The sequence below is a fragment of the Ammodytes marinus genome, assembly GCF_949987685.1.
Source record: "Ammodytes marinus genome assembly, chromosome: 21".
NCBI classification, from domain to species: Eukaryota; Metazoa; Chordata; class Actinopteri; order Uranoscopiformes; family Ammodytidae; genus Ammodytes; species Ammodytes marinus.
The window spans coordinates 8,406,459-8,425,808 of NC_137225.1; the positions used below are offsets into that span (position 1 = coordinate 8,406,459).

The 19,350-nt window shown below is 38.8% G+C and overlaps 1 protein-coding gene across 2 annotated transcripts; it reads left to right on the plus strand.

Moving 5' to 3' along the window:
• The first annotated feature begins 7,758 nt into the window (after window positions 1-7,758).
• Window positions 7,759-16,825, plus strand: LOC307267648 (arachidonate 12-lipoxygenase, 12R-type-like). 2 transcript variants are annotated; one of them, XM_080050030.1, is made up of 16 exons: window positions 7,759-7,906; window positions 8,110-8,278; window positions 8,743-8,947; window positions 9,083-9,164; window positions 10,342-10,476; window positions 10,662-10,765; window positions 11,498-11,652; window positions 11,873-12,028; window positions 12,633-12,836; window positions 12,943-13,029; window positions 13,127-13,296; window positions 13,983-14,104; window positions 14,245-14,345; window positions 15,042-15,212; window positions 15,388-16,455; window positions 16,562-16,825. In XM_080050030.1, the coding sequence occupies exons 2-15, from the start codon at window positions 8,135-8,137 to the stop codon at window positions 15,565-15,567; spliced, it is 2,016 nt and encodes a 671-aa protein (XP_079906156.1). In that variant the 5' UTR covers window positions 7,759-7,906; window positions 8,110-8,134; the 3' UTR covers window positions 15,568-16,455; window positions 16,562-16,825. The 2 variants fall into 2 exon arrangements, with proteins under 2 accessions (XP_079906156.1, XP_079906157.1); XM_080050031.1 differs by having other exon boundaries at window positions 7,835-7,906; window positions 8,128-8,278.
• The last annotated feature ends 2,525 nt before the right edge of the window (window positions 16,826-19,350 follow it).

Here is a 19,350-nt window from a genome sequence, read left to right on the forward strand (position 1 = left end):
TTAATAGTATTCCTTGAAGTATCTCCTGCTTGTAAATATGTCAATTTTAGTACTTAACTATGGTGTTTACGATTCCAGGATGTTAGGGTTTTACTGAATGCACATTGTCACCTTTTGTGTAAAGAAAACAAAGGCTGTGGTATGAAATATTGTTTCCAAATTGTATTTAATTTTATAAATCCTATTCTGTATTTTATAATGAAGTGCATTTATTTAATTAATAATTAATCGTGCATCCGATTATGCAGACAAATTAAACAAGATCATTGAATTTTCATTTCATGACAATGTTTCCGTAAATTAAGACCAAGACCAAGCCCACTGAAGGCTGAATTACCATACTTCTAATGGGGTTGGCATTATGGAGTCAGATTGTTAAATTTACGATAATCAACATAAAAGTGTAAACTTCCATCTCTCTGGGAGACAAGAGCTAAGATGGACATGACAGGGAGGTCATTTCACCGACCTTGCTCCGCCATGTGGCCATCATTATCCTTGGAACTAAATTCTAGTACATTAAATTACATTAAGTAAATTTAGTTTCAGTTGAGCGGGTTTGATAAAGCCCATCTGGAATATGCAGCATGGTTGTCAAATAGAGTGGCAGCTTTCCGGTCAGGGCTTTATATATAAAAATATGCCAATGTGCATCACGTCTCTCTTTAAGAGAGGACCACCCAACCTTTTCATATAAAAGACAATGGTGAGTGTCATAAGCATCTACTGCAATGAACCTTAAGGCAGAGTGAAAAACAGAGTCTAGGAGTTTAAGACATGATTGAGATGCATGCCTATAAACCACATCACCGTAATCAAGGACAGACATAAAAACTGCCTCAATAATCCTTTTCCTACTGAACAACGGGAAGGTGGCTTTGTTCCTATAAAAACATCCAATCTTTTGTCGCAGACGACAGACAAGATTTTTTATGTGAAATTTAAAAGATACTTTTTCATCTATCCAGATGCCGAGATATTTATACTCAGTGACTCTTTCAATTTGAGATCCATTATTTGTATGAATATTAAGATCATTAAAATGTATAGTTCTTGCTCTGGAGAAACACATATATTTTGTTTTGTCTGTATTAAGAACAAGCCTGAGGTCCACTAGACAGTCCTGCAGGGTGTTAAAAGAGCTCTGAAGGTTCTGAACAGATTGATGGACCGAATCAGAAATGCAATACAGTACAGTGTCGTCAGCATACAAATGGGCTTGACAGTTTTGTAGCGATGAAACAATGTTATTGATGTAAATTGTGAATAGGACTGGACCTAAAATTGAGCCCTGCGGAACACCATTTGTAATTGTTAAAAACTCAGTTTGGTGGCTTCCCAGTTTTACTGACTGCTGTCTATCAGAGAGATAGTCCCTAAACCAGCTACATGTAGAATAATCAAAACCAATATCATGCAGCCTCTGTAAAAGCAAATGGTGATCTAAAGTATCAAAGGCTTTTGACAGATCAACAAAAAGTGCTGCACAGTGCTTTTTTTTGTCGATAGCTGTAACAATGTTGTCTAAGACCAAAGTGACAGCAGATACAGTACTGTGACCTGCCCTAAAACCAGATTGAAATGGGCTCAGAATGGAAGCACTGGATAAAAAGGTTTTCAACTGATTATTAATAACTGATTCTAGGATTTTTGCCAGGCATGGGAGTTTTGAAATTGGCCTGTAATTATTGAGATTACTTTTGTCACCCCCTTTATGCAATGGGATGACATGAGCTTTTTTCCAAACTTTAGGAACAATACCGGAGGAGATGGAAAGATTAAAAATATGGGTTATTTGTTTTGATATAATATGTGTAGAGAGATTGATTGAAAATGGGTCCAAATTGTCCTCTCCCATATACTTCCTGGGGTTGATGGCTAGAAGCGCATCTACAACAACACTTGTTGGAACTGGAACAAGGCTAGAAAGAGGAGTTTGAGAGACAGGCGGTACGTTACTACTGGTTGTAGAAGGTGTACATCCTCCATTCTGAAAGAGTTGACCAGCAGCTAAAAAATGTTTATTAAAAGCTAAACCAATCTCTTTCTGGTCATTTAAAATCTGACCATTTATTTTTATCTGACTGGGAACAGTGCTAGAATTGTTTTTATTATAATTGACAGCCTTCCAAAACAATGCAGGGTTGGAGTAGCAGTTGGAAATTAAATCAAGGTAGTAATCCGATTTAGTTTTCCTAACCATGGACGTACACCTATTTCTGATTTGTCTAAAAACTGTCCAATTCAAATCTTCTCCAGAGCGTCTGGCTAGAGACCATGCTTTATTTCTCTCTGTAAATAAGTCAGACAGCTCATTGGTAAACCAGGGGTTCGATCTATTTTTTACCCTGTGCTTTTTGTGGGGTGCATGATGATTCAAAATTGAGGTGAAGGTATTGGTGAAAAAATCCAAGGCTAATTCAACATCAGATATTTCAGTTGTGAGATGAATGTCACTGTGACGGAGTTCATTCAAAAAGGCTTGCTAGTTAAAACCTTTAAAACCTTTAAAACTCACACACAGTTTGTCTTGTTTGAACAAGATGATGGATTCGCTTGGATGAATGATAAAGAGATATTTGAAGATTCCCAGGTAGTGTAAGCCCAACTAGAACAATAGGTTTTTCTTTGGAGCTATGAGTGTAACGACAAAACATTTTTTTCTAAGGAAATGTTTTCTGCGGGTGAGCTGCAGGGCTTATGTACATGTATAGTGTTTGAAGTATGTCGTGCAATGCTAAGTATGATGTACAAGGCTAAGGAAGGAATTGTTCACAATTCAGAATCCCCCAAAGCATTACAATTCAGGATCGGTTTGAATAGTGTGTAAGTTACACATACAGTATTACAGGAGAGAGAGAGAGTATATAATAGTTTATTGTAAGGGAATTTGGTGCGATAGATTGGTGGCTCTAAGTTTTTTTGTCTTATTTATTGCCTTTTCTCTCTCATTCACTTGAAAAAAAAAGTTTTATCAACAAGCTAGTTTTTCCAATTTAACCGTTTTTCTGAGCTGTTTTTTTAACGTTTTTCTTAGTAAATACCTACACACGTTGTTTGGGTAAAGTCAAGAAGGTTGGCTGACTAACTTGTTTGGCTCATTTTACTATTCATTTGAACTGAAATAAAAGTTTTCTTTTTCTTTAATTCTCTTCACCAGAGTACACCATTGCCCATTTTACATGTTCAAATCACAAAAAATTCTGGGTGGGAAAACCCCAGACCCCCCTAAAGGGGTGTGTTTTCGGACATGTCACCTTTTTCATGTCTTATGAGTATGCATGCCTGACACTAGTGAGGCCACAAAAACCTAAATGCCCAGTATATAGTTTTATTTCTGATGACCAACCTGTTATTCACTGTGTCCTTTACTTTTGGGAGAATCAGTGCAGGCAGACATGTCATGGTTGAGCCGATCACCTGCTCTAATGTGCAACTTAAAATGAAAGTCTGTAATTGGGACGGGGGGGGGGGGGGGGGGGAGCGCCTGCTAAGTGCCTGCATACCCCCCAGGAAGTGGGTAGTTGCGCCCCTGGCTGGCCACAAGAAGAATGCTCCAAATACAACACAATAAAAAGTTGCCTTTCATGTGTCCTGGCTCAGAGTGTCTTTGTAACGTGCATTTCTTCTCTGGCGGTTTGCATTGCCTCAAGACAGATGTCCATGATAGCACTGGATAAAAAGGTTTTCAACTGATTATTAATAACTGATTCTAGGATTTTTGCCAGGCATGGGAGTTTTGAAATTGGCCTGTAATTATTGAGATTACTTTTGTCACCCCCTTTATGCAATGGGATGACATGAGCTTTTTTCCAAACTTTAGGAACAATACCGGAGGAGATGGAAAGATTAAAAATATGGGTTATTTGTTTTGATATAATATGTGTAGAGAGATTGATTGAAAATGGGTCCAAATTGTCCTCTCCCATATACTTCCTGGGGTTGATGGCTAGAAGCGCATCTACAACAACACTTGTTGGAACTGGAACAAGGCTAGAAAGAGGAGTTTGAGAGACAGGCGGTACGTTACTACTGGTTGTAGAAGGTGTACATCCTCCATTCTGAAAGAGTTGACCAGCAGCTAAAAAATGTTTATTAAAAGCTAAACCAATCTCTTTCTGGTCATTTAAAATCTGACCATTTATTTTTATCTGACTGGGAACAGTGCTAGAATTGTTTTTATTATAATTGACAGCCTTCCAAAACAATGCAGGGTTGGAGTAGCAGTTGGAAATTAAATCAAGGTAGTAATCCGATTTAGTTTTCCTAACCATGGACGTACACCTATTTCTGATTTGTCTAAAAACTGTCCAATTCAAATCTTCTCCAGAGCGTCTGGCTAGAGACCATGCTTTATTTCTCTCTGTAAATAAGTCAGACAGCTCATTGGTAAACCAGGGGTTCGATCTATTTTTTACCCTGTGCTTTTTGTGGGGTGCATGATGATTCAAAATTGAGGTGAAGGTATTGGTGAAAAAATCCAAGGCTAATTCAACATCAGATATTTCAGTTGTGAGATGAATGTCACTGTGACGGAGTTCATTCAAAAAGGCTTGCTAGTTAAAACCTTTAAAACCTTTAAAACTCACACACAGTTTGTCTTGTTTGAACAAGATGATGGATTCGCTTGGATGAATGATAAAGAGATATTTGAAGATTCCCAGGTAGTGTAAGCCCAACTAGAACAATAGGTTTTTCTTTGGAGCTATGCGTGTAACGACAAAACATTTTTTTCTAAGGAAATGTTTTCTGCGGGTGAGCTGCAGGGCTTATGTACATGTATAGTGTTTGAAGTATGTCGTGCAATGCTAAGTATGATGTACAAGGCTAAGGAAGGAATTGTTCACAATTCAGAATCCCCCAAAGCATTACAATTCAGGATCGGTTTGAATAGTGTGTAAGTTACACATACAGTATTACAGGAGAGAGAGAGAGTATATAATAGTTTATTGTAAGGGAATTTGGTGCGATAGATTGGTGGCTCTAAGTTTTTTTGTCTTATTTATTGCCTTTTCTCTCTCATTCACTTGAAAAAAAAAGTTTTATCAACAAGCTAGTTTTTCCAATTTAACCGTTTTTCTGAGCTGTTTTTTTAACGTTTTTCTTAGTAAATACCTACACACGTTGTTTGGGTAAAGTCAAGAAGGTTGGCTGACTAACTTGTTTGGCTCATTTTACTATTCATTTGAACTGAAATAAAAGTTTTCTTTTTCTTTAATTCTCTTCACCAGAGTACACCATTGCCCATTTTACATGTTCAAATCACAAAAAATTCTGGGTGGGAAAACCCCAGACCCCCCTAAAGGGGTGTGTTTTCGGACATGTCACCTTTTTCATGTCTTATGAGTATGCATGCCTGACACTAGTGAGGCCACAAAAACCTAAATGCCCAGTATATAGTTTTATTTCTGATGACCAACCTGTTATTCACTGTGTCCTTTACTTTTGGGAGAATCAGTGCAGGCAGACATGTCATGGTTGAGCCGATCACCTGCTCTAATGTGCAACTTAAAATGAAAGTCTGTAATTGGGACGGGGGGGGGGGGGGGGGGGAGCGCCTGCTAAGTGCCTGCATACCCCCCAGGAAGTGGGTAGTTGCGCCCCTGGCTGGCCACAAGAAGAATGCTCCAAATACAACACAATAAAAAGTTGCCTTTCATGTGTCCTGGCTCAGAGTGTCTTTGTAACGTGCATTTCTTCTCTGGCGGTTTGCATTGCCTCAAGACAGATGTCCATGATAGCTTTGCCAATCCACCGATAGAGCTCAACATAGCAGATGCTCCGTATGCCCTCAGCCTTGTGCTCAGCATGGAATGATTCTAATGGTAATGGATGGAGTGCACTTCAACCCTATGATCATTTAGGTTGTGTGGAAAAATGCCTGCGCTTGTACCGTTCTCCCGAATTAACCAATTTATCCTATGTCCAAAGAACTGATATGAACTCTTGTAATTTAATAGTATTCCTTGAAGTATCTCCTGCTTGTAAATATGTCAATTTTAGTACTTAACTATGGTGTTTACGATTCCATGATGTTAGGGTTCTACTGAATGCACATTGTCACCTTTTGTGTAAAGAAAATAAAGGCTGTTTCCAAATTGTATTTAATTTTATAAATCCTATTCTGTATTTTATAATGAAGTGCATTTATTTAATTAATAATTAATCGTGCATCCGATTATGCAGACAAATTAAACAAGATCATTGAATTTTCATTTCATGACAATGTTTCCGTAAATTAAGACCAAGACCAAGCCCACTGAAGGCTGAATTACCATACTTCTAATGGGGTTGGCATTATGGAGTCAGATTGTTAAATTTACGATAATCAACATAAAAGTGTAAACTTCCATCTCTCTGGGAGACAAGAGCTAAGATGGACATGACAGGGAGGTCATTTCACCGACCTTGCTCTGCCATTTGGCCATCATTATCCTTGGAACTAAATTCTAGTACAGAAACTTATGAAGGGCTGACAATTCAGAGTTCTCTAAACCTTCCTGTCCAGTTTAAACGTGAGACATCCACAGTCTTTACTGTCCCAGATGTTCTGTCCACTTGAATTCCTTCCTTTAAGGTGAGAGCATAATTGCTTACATTGATGACCTGGAATGGCAGGGTGCCTTGTTCCAGCTTACAGACCACCTTTGCCAACATAACATTAAAATTGTTCAACAGCGATTCAGCAGGCTATAGCATTCACTACATTCAACAGGCCCACTTCACATTCCCTTTGTCCAAAGACAGCAACAGCCCCATACTTGCAGAGGAAGTCAAATCCTATCTGAAATGGCACATTAGCCACCAACATCTTTGCAATTAACGCCAGAGAATCAGACTGACTCCTGGTCACTTGATTTATTAGCTATACCTGTACGATATAGTACCAACCAATAAAACTGCCTGGCCATAAAGTCTATTTTACAATGTCTGCTATTTTCAAGGTTGTAGTTAGTGGTGTTGTATCTGACTGCATTATATTCAGACTTGTTTCTATTATTCTGTCCCCCTTGTTTACGTAAATAGGGACGACATAAAATTAGAAACGATTCCAAATAAATAGTCTAGGTACCAAGGCAACTTGAACTATGACTTCAGTGATGAACTCCTGACAAAAAATTTCATTGAATTGTGTTTGACAATGCCAAAAACAGCAGGAAGCAAATGTGTAATTTATTGATCTGAGCTGTTGAACTGCATTGCAAAGTATTGTACAGATGCACAAAATCACGTTGCCACTGAATGTATATTTTTTTGTGATAAATAATAAAAATACAGTTTTATGCATTTGGTGATTTAAAAGCAAGCATTTTTTATTTGCCTTTTTTATATTGTTTTCAATGATTTGCCTAAATTGTCTGATCTACTGTATATTTTTTCCATGTTAAAGAAATGAATACTGTCATGTTTCAGTTTATAATAAAATATTATACATCTGGACAAACTGGGTCAGATTGCATATTTTTTTATTAATCATTTAATCAGAGTACTAGAATAATTCTAGTGGGTTTTGATAGTCTGAAATTTAACAGTTGAATAACTGGGTTTGCGTCATCTTTTCAGTGTTTTCACATTTATTTGACAGTGACGTGTAGAATAGAAATGGGTAAAGAGGGGGATGACATGCAGCAAATGGCCCGAGCCAGAGTTGAACAAGGGGAGCTGTGACAAGGACTTGGCATTAGTGGAACACACTCAACCGTGTGAACCACCGGGGATATAATGATCTCCATCATCATCAATCAGTTTCGCAAGAGCTGTACTTGTTGATACATGTCCAACATTCCATCAATATAGCTGACTGCACACTCCCATAAAAGTAAATGTATAAAAATAGGGATCAGTGGCATTTACTTTCATCACAGCTGAAGTCCATCAAAGGAACTTCTTGATATCATGATCAGAGGTAAGAGATGCTTTTTGAAATGATTTCAGTTAGCAATGCCTGAACTAATATGGGAGAAAAATACTAAGTTGGTAGAATAACTTTTTCCATTTCCTTTCTTATTTTGTTCAGTATTTTACATTTGTTTTTTTGTACTCGTGTTTTAGTGACGGTTGACCTAATCAGTGCTGAGAATGGTTTAACTAATATTGACTCTCCACAAGGATTCTTCTGCTTTCTAGAGTGAAAATGGTGGATTATGAAGTGATCGTATCCACTGTCAATCGTGAAACTGCCACTACATTTAACAATGTCTACATCAAGCTGGTTGGCGAAGATGGGGAGAGCAACCGCGAGTGCCTCAGGAACGATGGATCTTTTTGCCAGGGAAAGGTAAGTCTGAAATATCTCTCTTTTAGTGTATAACACAAATCCTCAATTTTGGTAGATTATAGGCACTTTTAATTCCACTTCAGAGAAGCGGATGTAAACCCTCACCATCTCGGGCTAATATGTACAGCAACATGATGCAGTTCATTGCCCAAAAAGTTACAGAGCAAAAAGAATAAATTGTTTGATTTCATCCACCCTTCAAAGTTCTGGTGTAGTGTTCTCTGCATGTGTATTTGTACATATATCATTTAAATGCGTGCAGCATAATTCCAAACTAATCTGCATAAGATTCACTTCAGGTACAAAGACAAAGATGGCATGCATGCCACTCCGCAGCCAAGGCACTCCAACTATAACTTGTATAACACATTTGTATTTGCACTTGTTTTTGCCTGGTTGCCTGGTTTGCATCTGCACACAAACAGAGCACAGAGCCTTAGTCAGCTCTCTTTTTCCATCTGCAGGAATCTAGTTTTTTCGTGTCCTGCCCTACCTCCATTGGAAAGCTGGTCCTGATAGAGTTGGACACAAAGTCTGTCCCACCGATTCCTTTCTACCGCTGGTTACCTGCCAAGGTGGTAGTGAAAGTCCCTGGCGAACCCACCTACAACTTTCCCATCTACCGCTGGATCACCGACAGTGCGGTGCACCGTTTTAAAGAGGGGACAGGTTTGTGTGTGGTTCACTGCCTAGAGAAAAACAGTAGAAAGACAATTTCTGCAAGATGGCTATAAGGAGAATATTAATGCTAACATACTGTAGCTATCAACAATTTTTAATCCTCGCTGTGGTTTCTTTTTTAAGCTCTGAGAGTCTTTGATGAACACAATATTCCTGGCAAGAAAAGTCGGAAGGAGGAGCTGAAGCAGCGAAAGAAAGACTATCGGTGAGACCTCAGAGCTTATAGGCCTATTCATTTTTAACTTCATGTATCCCAAAACTAACCTGCATTTAAGCCTGCTCCCTCTTTGGTTGATTGTATTCATGGATTATGATGATAAATGAACCACCATGTGACATTGTAACACCTGCTTGAGTTTATTCAAATATATAATAGGCTACTACAACACTATATAGAATGTGCATGCTGCCCGTCTCCGACCGCTAACCCAGCATCCGCGGCGCCCCCTGTAGTTAGCCCGGCTCGAAGTGAACTCTTTCTGAAGATAAGTCCCAAATTTGGGTCTGATTGGACAGTTGGTCAAACAGTCATGGCAAATTACAGCAAAGGCCCCCTCTTGTGAAGACATTTTCGTTAATGGCGGCCATGTTTTTTGAGCTATCTCGCTAAAATGGTATACACATGTGTATGTCGGCCCACTAAGGCTGTGTACCAGATTTGGTGATGATAGGTTGGAAACACATGACTGTATTGCAGTTTATTCAAATGAGGTAAAATCTATAATGGCTGACCTCTATGGTCCGAGAGACTAGTTTGTTGAGCATCATAAGCTGTACTTGTGTAAAACATTCCAAGTCAATCGGAGTAAGGGGGCAAGGGGGCGTGGACTTTCAAACAGTGGCATTTTTTATGGTTATGGTTTGGGCATTTGTGGCGCCCCATATAGGTTGGGCTCATAAAGCTTTGGGAAACATGCTACCACCCATGTTATGCACATATGCATCAAGTTTTATGATGATAGGCTCGATGGTTAATGCGGTATGGCCAATTAGCTGCTAAGCCCTGACATTTCGGTACTGAAATATGAAAATTAAAAAAAAGTGTACTTAAATAACTGTTTTTCAGCTCAAGCACATTATCTTAACATTTTTCTAGGAGGCCCTATATGGTCCCACAGGCTTTTTTGTAGAGCAACTGGAGCTGGACCAGGGTGAGAATTTTCAAGTCAGACGGACTTATGGTTGTGAGGAGGGACTATTGCAACTCAAACTTTGGCGGAAAAATAATAGATGAAGCCTGAGGAATATTAATATGTGCATGCCCTTGTTATTCTCGGGCGTGCACATAATAACATGAGCATATTATGCTTGCATTCTCCAAATGAAAACTGCAGACATAATGATAAGTGTCTCACCACTCTCTTCTTCTCTTTGTATCCCAGCTGGGATGTGTACAATGATATAGAGGGAATACCCCACAACATGAAGGCAAAGCAGGATGAGGAGCATCCTCTGCCTCCTGAAGTCACGTTTTCCTTCATCAAGGCTAGAGAGTTTGATTACACTCTAAAAAAGGGGTAACGTCCTCATCTATCTATCTATCTATCTATCTATCTATCTATCTATCTATCTATCTATCTATCTATCTATCTATCTATTTATCCATCTATCTACCCAATGATGTACCTGCCTTTGAAACGATTTGAAGCATCAAACGATTTGAGGCATCATAATAAAATTATTCCTCCCTTTTCTGTTTTAGGTTAAATAAACTAAACCTAAAAGCCCTGGATCATTGCAGGGACGACTGGACTGATATGGAAACTATAAAACGGGTGTTCTGCGACAAACGGACAAAAATATCAGGTACTGTAAAAAGGTTTAATGTCATTCTTGACATTGTATGCATAATGGTACACACTTAATTGTATTATTTAAGAAACTCAATGGCATTCCATTATGCTACATAAAATAAAAAAATATTTTAATTGTTTTTGTTCCTTAGCTGAGATAAGTCATTTGGTTTACTAAATACTAATTTGTCTATTTTAAAGAAAGATTTGCATGTATGGAAACATTTAGAATAATGGATTGGATTTATATAGCGCCTTATTCCCTAGGGACTTAAAGCGCTTTACAGGGTTCCAGGTTCCATTCATACACGCACAGTCATACTGGTGGCGGTAAGCTACCATAGTAGCCATAGTAGCCACAGCTGCCCTGGGGCAGACTGACGGAAGCGTGGCTGCCATTGCGCGCCAACGGCCCCAACGACCACCACCTCAAACATACAGCATTCATACACATTCACACGACGCAAGGTGGGTGAAGTGTCTTGCCCAAGGACACAACAACAACCTGTGTTGTGGCCAGGCGGAAATCGAACTGCCAACCCTTGGATCATTGGGCAACCCGCTCTACCACCTGCGCCACAGTCGCCCCAAATAAGTTTCCTAGTTGTAGGTTTTGCTTATGAGAAAACAAGTAACTTTTTCCTATTTCCAATTTCACATGCATTGTATCAGCTACAGTGGTAGAGAAAGATATTCTAGTCCAAACTTTGAAACCCAATGAACTTCAACTCTGTTCTTTTTCCAGACTATGTCCAGGAACATTGGAAAAAGGATGCCTTTTTTGGCTACCAGTACCTGAATGGTGTCAACCCCATGTTGATCCAACGTTGTTCAACACTACCAGAGAACTTCCCAGTCACTGAGGAGATGGTGTCAATCAACTTAACTGAAGAAATGCGGGTATTTTTCTTTTTTGATAGTATACTAGTTTAACTTCCAAACTCCTGTCATTCACATAACACTATTGCAGGTCCAAGTTTAGCTTGACAGGTGACACTTACATTACAAGTCAAATTTAGAATAGCATGGTTCATTTGCACAAGTTTACTTCAATTATGTTATGTGCACACTCTGTGTTATGAGTCAAATAAGTAATCATTTGCACAAAAATTTCAAATAGGAAGGCAACATATTCCTGTGCGACTACAAGAGTTTGGATGGACTGCAGGGAAACTTCATTGGAGAAAAGGAGCAGTACTTGATGGCTCCCCTCGTGCTTCTCCACAAAACACCTGATGAGAAGAAAGGATATAAGTTGATTCCGATTGCTATTCAGGTGAGATTAGAACTCGATTATAGCAAAGAGTAAATATGTATTAAAACTGAGTATGATGGAGATGATAGATAAGACAGAAAAAACATTAATAAAGAGTATACATCAGAGAAAAAGCACCCTTTAAAGTCTTTTCATTGCCATTACCAACATGAGGCAACCTCCTAAATGTGCACTTTGTAACTTTGGGTGTGTGAGGGAAGTAAACAAACTGCACTCACAAGAATATTGGATCTCTGGAAGACTGTTAGAAGTTAGAAAGCTTCCTGAAAAGTCACTGCTTCACAGTTGTTGTTTACAGCAGCCTGACCCACAGTTTTGATTTAAATCATATTCTAGTTGTGCGTTTGTTTTCAAGTTCCTCAAAAATAACAGAGTTGAGTTATAATAGAATTATTAAAAATTAAGAATTATACAGTATGTAGAGTAAATATGTTTTGTAAACAAACTGCAGGCTCCGCAAATGTAAACAAATCCCCCTCATCTGAATCTACTTTAAGCAATAAGTATTGAAACAACAACAACATCAACAACAAAAACCTTAAATATTTTAGACAAATCCTGTTAATGGATTGAATGAACAACATCCCACTTCCTTTTCCTGCAGCTGAAGCAGACTCCAGCAGAGGACAATCCCATCTTCTTGCCTACTGACACTGAGTATGACTGGTTGTTGGCCAAGGTTTTTGTGAGAGGTGCAGATTTCAGCGAGCATGAACTCAATGTCCACCTGCTGCGCACTCACCTGATGGCTGAAGTTTTTGCAGTTTCACTGCTGCGCAATGTGCCCATGGTGCATCCACTGTTCAAGGTAATTGATTAAGTTTTTCACCGTGCTAAATGGCATGAATGCATCAAGATTCCTGACTTTGTTAAAAAGTAATAGTGTCAATACCAGAGTTCCTTTTTCCCCCCAGCTTCTCATACCTCACACTCGCTACGTTCTGAACATCAACTTGTTGGCTCGAATGCTTCTCATATCTGATAAAGGAGCTTTCAGAGAGGTACGAGAAGACCAACCGTCTAAACAATGTTGTTGTTTATTACCATGCATAGTATTCAGCTCTAACAATATCCCTTACATGTTTGACTGTTCCCTAGTTTGCAGCTTCTGGTGGAGAGGCTATGATCACCATCCTGCAGAGATCACTCGCCTCAATGACCTACAGATCTCTCTGTATACCAGATGACATTGCTGACCGTGGGCTCCAGGATGTGCCAAACTACTACTACAGGGATGATGGACTCAAGCTTTGGGATATCCTTCACGGGTATAATAGGCACTTTCTATTGAGTTTTAAGGACATTAAGTTTCAAAACTATACAGTCTAAAGTATTACACTGTGAGATTAGAACACATTTAAAGGCAGTGAAGAATTCAAATAAAAAAATACAGTGCTCTTTGCACAGCATGTAACAGTAAATGTAATTAATCTGACAGGGTGCACCAAAAAGGATTAGAGACCAAATGTTATCCTATCGCATCCCTCGCCAAATAGCGTCTTACAAAGGAATGTGTACATGACACATTTATATTTCATCAAGGACTTTGTTTTAGGTTGTGTTGACACCTAATAGTCCACTTCTTTGGTGTGCACCAGTTGAGAGGGGATACATAGTTTCGATTTTGAGATGTTTCGGTTCGCGTTCACAAAGGCAAAACTCAAACGGACTATACATTGTTAACTTAAGTCACATGCATGGAAATGCTGTCAGACTGTTTGGTGAGTGCAAATGCAAATCGCTCGCAATTTCTACCATCTACTAAGCGGCCCGAGACCACCTCTTTCAAGCGGAGTCCGGGTTGTTTAGTGCGCACCAGAGTCTCGGACTGCGTTCAAACAAACCCAAATACTGTATTAAGGGCTTAAACGTTCCAAGATTCATTTCAACCGCAATAAACAAAGCTGGTGTGAACACGCCCTTACTGAACTTACTGTATGTTCATTTCTTAAAGGTTTGTGCATGGAGTGCTCAGCTACTACTACAAAAGTGATGGTGAGGTCCAGAAAGACCCCGAATTGCAGGAATGGATCTCGGACATTTTTAAAGAAGGATTCCTTTCCCAAGAATGCACAGGTGGGTTTTAAAGAAATCCTCAATCATTAATGATGATATTTGTGCTTATTAAGATTTCATTATGTTATTATAATGCAAACATGAGTCAAATGTCTTCATCTAGATGTGTTAATGTGCAGTTTATTCCCTGTAATGATCAGGAATTCCACAGAGACTCACCTCCGTTGCTGAGATGGTCAAATTCGTCACCATGGTGATCTTCACCTGCTCAGTACAGCACTCGGCTGTAAACCTTGGACAGGTGAATCCATTTAATTTACTGGGATGATCAATTTGAATGTTACAATTTATGTTGAATGGGATGGTGTTTTCAGTTTTCTCTGAACCGGAGAGAAATTAATAAATCCTGAAAGAAACACTGCTATCCAATTGCATGCAGTGCTATTTGAAATGCACGCCCAGGTGCCGCCCCTTGAGTTGGGAAGGTATATTGATCGTGGCCAGACCCTACATCGTTCTAGATGTGGGTCTGGATTTCGAGGCTAGTAAACATTTGCTAGCTAGCACAAAACACAATGTATTGAACATGTTTGATGGTCATAATAAATAAAACCAAGTGTAAGAGAAAAGGATATTTTGATGTGAGATAGCCAATGTGAAAAGTCACCAAAGCTGTCACAGTTTATCCTGATGTCAATATTCATGTCTAAATCAAATCTAATGGCAATCTAACAAAAGGTTGTCGAGATATTTCATTAAACTAAAATGTTTACCTTAACCATGGTGCTGGGGAAAAAGTCAGGGAATCGCCAATTTCAGTAGCATCCATCCCTGCGGGCCATGAACGTTCCAATCCAAATTTACTGGCAATACATCTCATAGTTGCTGAAATATTTCAGTGTAGGAAAAAGTACTGAAACGATTAACCAATAGAGTGACATGGCAGGGCTTCAAACAAGTATTAGTAACATGTCTGTTAATAATTTATTCATTGCAGTACAACTATGGTGGCTGGATGCCCAACAGTCCCATCACTTTGAAACTTCCTCCACCAACCACAAAGGGGACAACAAGCAAAGACACACTGCTGAAGACTCTCCCTGACATCATGACAACAGCGAATGGCAATGCCATCGTGTGGCTACTCAGCAAGCAGTCCTCTGACAAAGTGAGTGCCAAATACCTAATGAAAAATGACATAAGTCACATTTATATTTCATTTGTGTAACATAGGTTATTATTATACTATCCTATTTTAGCCACAAAAGGTTACTCCAACTGTACATGGTTTTGCCAATAGTTTATGTTTGATAAACGTTTAAATGTGTCTCTGATCCCATCAGGTCCTTCTCGGCCAATACCCGGAGAACCATTTCACTGAGGAGATTCCCTGCAAGGAGATAAAGGCTTTTCAGGGAAAGCTTGAAGAGTTGAGTTCAACCATCAAGATCAGAAACGAGGGTCTGGAAGTGCCCTACACATACATGGATCCGAAAGTGGTCGAAAATAGTGTGACCACTTAAAGATGGTCGGGGGAGCACCCCACAGTGGCTCACCTGGTAGGGTGTGTATCATTAAGGCTCAGTCCCTGTTTCAGCGGTCCGGGTTTGACTACAGATCAGACCCTTTGCTGCATTTCATCTCTCTCTCTCTCTCTCTCTCTCTCTCTCTCTCTCTCTCTCTCTCTCTCTCTCTCTCTCTCTCTCTCCAATGCTATTCTGCACTGAGATATCAAATAAAGGTGACACTCACTCACACAAAAAAAATACACAGCTGTTGGCAATTTAGGTTCATATCGACAAATGGGATAAAGGGAGTAACTGCATGTTGTATTCTTAAGTCTAATTACTTTTACCTATAGGTCAAAATGTACTGCTGATGAACATCCTTAATGTTTTTTTTATTCGATTTATTTACCATATACTGTATACAGGACCTCTTATCAAAGGGCTAGGGTTTCTTAACAACACATGTATCTTTCTTGAACAAATATTACAAAATGTGTCTCCTGTCATTGTACTATTATTATTAATATGTTCTGTCTCAACTTAAAAATGATTGAATCTTTTATTTTTGGCTGGTCTGCAGATGCGAGGCAAGCCAAACAAATGCGTGAGTGAGGGAGGCGACAACAGTCAGGTTTGGTCAAACAATCTAAGGGCCCGTGTAACCTTTTCTGTTTAAAAAGAGTTGACTTGTCCTCATAGGTTGTTGCCCTTTCAAAATTAATCGGTGCCAAATCAGGCTATTGCTTACGTTAATCTAAAATGCCAAATGTAATTGCTTGTGTGCAACTGATTTTCGGAGACGTCTAGAAATATCCGCGTTATGCACAGTGTGGTTGATGTGCAACCCTTTCTGTTTAATAAGAGTTGACTTGTGTTACTGTTGTGGGTATGTTTGTGGAAAAAGTCTACATGTATGCAGCGTCACTGTAGTCAGTCAGGGCTTTAAGTCAGCTGGTAGAAGCGTGGAGGCAAAGCACACAGACAGCTGCCCACCTTCCTCTGCACCCAGACCCAGCCGGGCTGTTCAGTTTGCTCTCTGTAGTGCTGTATGTTTAATATCATTCTTTCCTGAACCCACTGGTTGTTACTGGCTGTTGCTATCTGTCTTACCTTCTTATATACTACATAAGGCTTTCTTTTTGGAACATGAATAGTGCATAATACCAACTGTAACTGTTCTGTATAAGAAGTGTATTGAAATGATTTCTGTTATGATTTTCCATTTTACAATTCAACTGACTTGACTTATTAAAATCCTTACCATTGACCATTATTGAATTGTGACTTTCTTCATTGACCATATCTATTAAATGATCCATATGATTATGTACAAAAAGTAACTGAAGCATGCGTAGGAGAGCAAAGCAGCTCTCTAAATGCCACAAGGGAGCACACAACTGATAATGACTCACAAATACTTGCATCCCAAATACTTCAGGATACACAGCGGTACACCCACACATATCAATGTATAGCGTAAAAGAAGAGTTCAATGTTCAATCAATCAGTTTAAATTACATTTTAAATTTTTGTGTCTTGTATTTCAAATACAAGACACCCAAATTGGAAAGTATGTGTCTAAAGGGGTAGAAGGCACCCCCTACCACTGTACCTTATAGTCCAGTTCACTATGTCGAAAAAAATGGGGTTTGTGGGAAATGTTTGGGTATTTGGAAAACCACATATTTTTGAAAACTTTATAAAGAAAAAATCATAAAATGCATGATTCCATTTTTGCACAGACTCCAATATGGCACGAATGCCTCATTGATCTAAGCTCATACAGCTCGTTTTTATGTTAAATTAATAATAGGCTATATAATGTTTTGATTATAATAAATAATAAATTATATAATACTCAGATGAAGTATATTGTCCTTTTCATCAGATACTACATTATAACAAAGTTTTGTGCGCACATATCTCCCCTTCACAGTGTAATACGTTCAAAGCCGATCTGTCTCCTATTTGTTTCAAGTGCAAAACAGCCTTACGCATTGCCTGTAGAATTGCAGTAAGATACAGATGTTCTGGTCGACTCTAACAGAAATTAATGAAATTATGTTTGTTGATTTAGATAGTGACCAGAGAAGTATGCTACTTGGAGTTTCGAGTACACAAACTATTGATAAAAACAAAGGGAAGATATATGACATGTTGACATGTTGACATTCTGTGCATTCGTTTAAACTGGACCTTTCAGAGGGCCCCATCCAAAACTTTGTGGCATCGTTAAGGTTTCAAATGTGTTGCGTGACTATTTGACTTGCCTGGTATAAGGACCAGGTGCACTGCAGAGTCTGGTAGTCTTTTAATTCGTATGTTTTTGTTAAAGGAATTCTTTTATCAAAAAACCCAAGTGTTTTTAAACAAACTTAGACCTACCCTGAGTTTGTTACGCTGCAGCTTAGACTGAAGAAAGAGTCACTGTTACAACGCGTCACTGTACAATTTAGAGCAAAATCAATCCATAGAAATCTCCATCGGTATGTTTTTATCATTTCCTGATGATTTTACGTTTGATCGATCATTTATCTGATCAGTAGCCTTGTTCACAGCACTCGTTCGTTCATATGGCGGCCACCTTACACATCGTGAACATGTTCTACATTCAGATTAATAAACCTATTTGTATTGTATGTAGGCCTATATCATTCTTCTTTTCATTAATTGGGATTTGTTAACGTCTGTGCCACTGAACATATTTATGTCAGGTTGAAATGTAATTCTGTGGCTGGGGCTGCACGCGATCGTTACTGTTCACTTGTGTCATCCCAAAGTCACAGACGAGCCTCGTTAAATAGCCGTATATGAATATAGAAATAATATAATAATTTAAACTGTGATCCCTAGAGGACAAGGAATCTGGTAATACATCAATCAGGCTCTACAATGGAAACTGTCATCTAATTTGTCTGACTGTCTTTCACTCCCCATTTAAAAGAAGCGACAGTCTGTTTACTGCACAATAGGCATAATACAGCGAATATAAAACACTGTCAGCAATGCTGTGCGGCGTAATGGTTCTATTGACATAGTTTTTCCGAATGGCCGAGGTGATTAGATCAGAGTTATGAGATAATATCCCCGTTAATTCTTCTCCATACCATAAACTCATTCGTTAATATTTCTTACTCTAGTGGGAGGAGCGGAGAAGTGTTTTTTTTTTTGTTTTTTTGAGAAGTGGAGAAGTGGGAGGATCAAGCATTTGTTTCGTCTGTTTCTATGGTGAATCATGTTATCAGCGATCCATTGACCAATGGCTTTTACGCACACGATCAACCCAGAGTGAACACACTCAGAGTTGATTGACCCAACGCTGATCCACTGTTCTGAAACCGAAAACCCAGAGTTGCTCAGCTCTGAGTTGAGCAACTCAGAGCGCAGGATTAAACCCAGAGTTTGTAAAACCTGCTACAGAGCTCATAACGTCTGTATCCTATTGCAATTCTACAAGCAATGCATAAGGATGTTTTGCACTTGAAACTAATAGGAGACAGATCAGCTTTGAACTTATTACACTGTGAAGGGGAGATACAGTATGTGTATCCTGAAGTATTTGTGAGTGATAATCAGTTGTGTGCTCCCTTGTGGCATTTAGAGAGCTGCTTTGCTCTCCTACACATGCTTCTATTTCTTTTTGTACATAATCATATGGATCATTTAATTGATATGGTAAATGAATGAAGTCACAATTCAATAATGGTAAAGATTTTAATAAGTCAAGTCAGTTGGAAAATCATATCAAAACACTTCTTATACAGAACAGTTACAGTTGGTATTATGCACTATTCATGT

What these genes read in the sequence shown, in the direction of transcription:
- LOC307267648 (XM_080050030.1), top strand. Translation starts at nt 8,135, where the DNA reads ATGGTGGATTATGAAGTGATCGTATCCACTGTCAATCGTGAAACTGCC. An exon ending in CTTTGGGATATCCTTCACGG is followed by an intron (nt 13,297 to 13,982) that starts GTATAATAGGCA and finishes CATTTCTTAAAG; the next exon opens with GTTTGTGCATGGAGTGCTCA. An exon ending in CGGCTGTAAACCTTGGACAG is followed by an intron (nt 14,346 to 15,041) that starts GTGAATCCATTT and finishes TATTCATTGCAG; the next exon opens with TACAACTATGGTGGCTGGAT.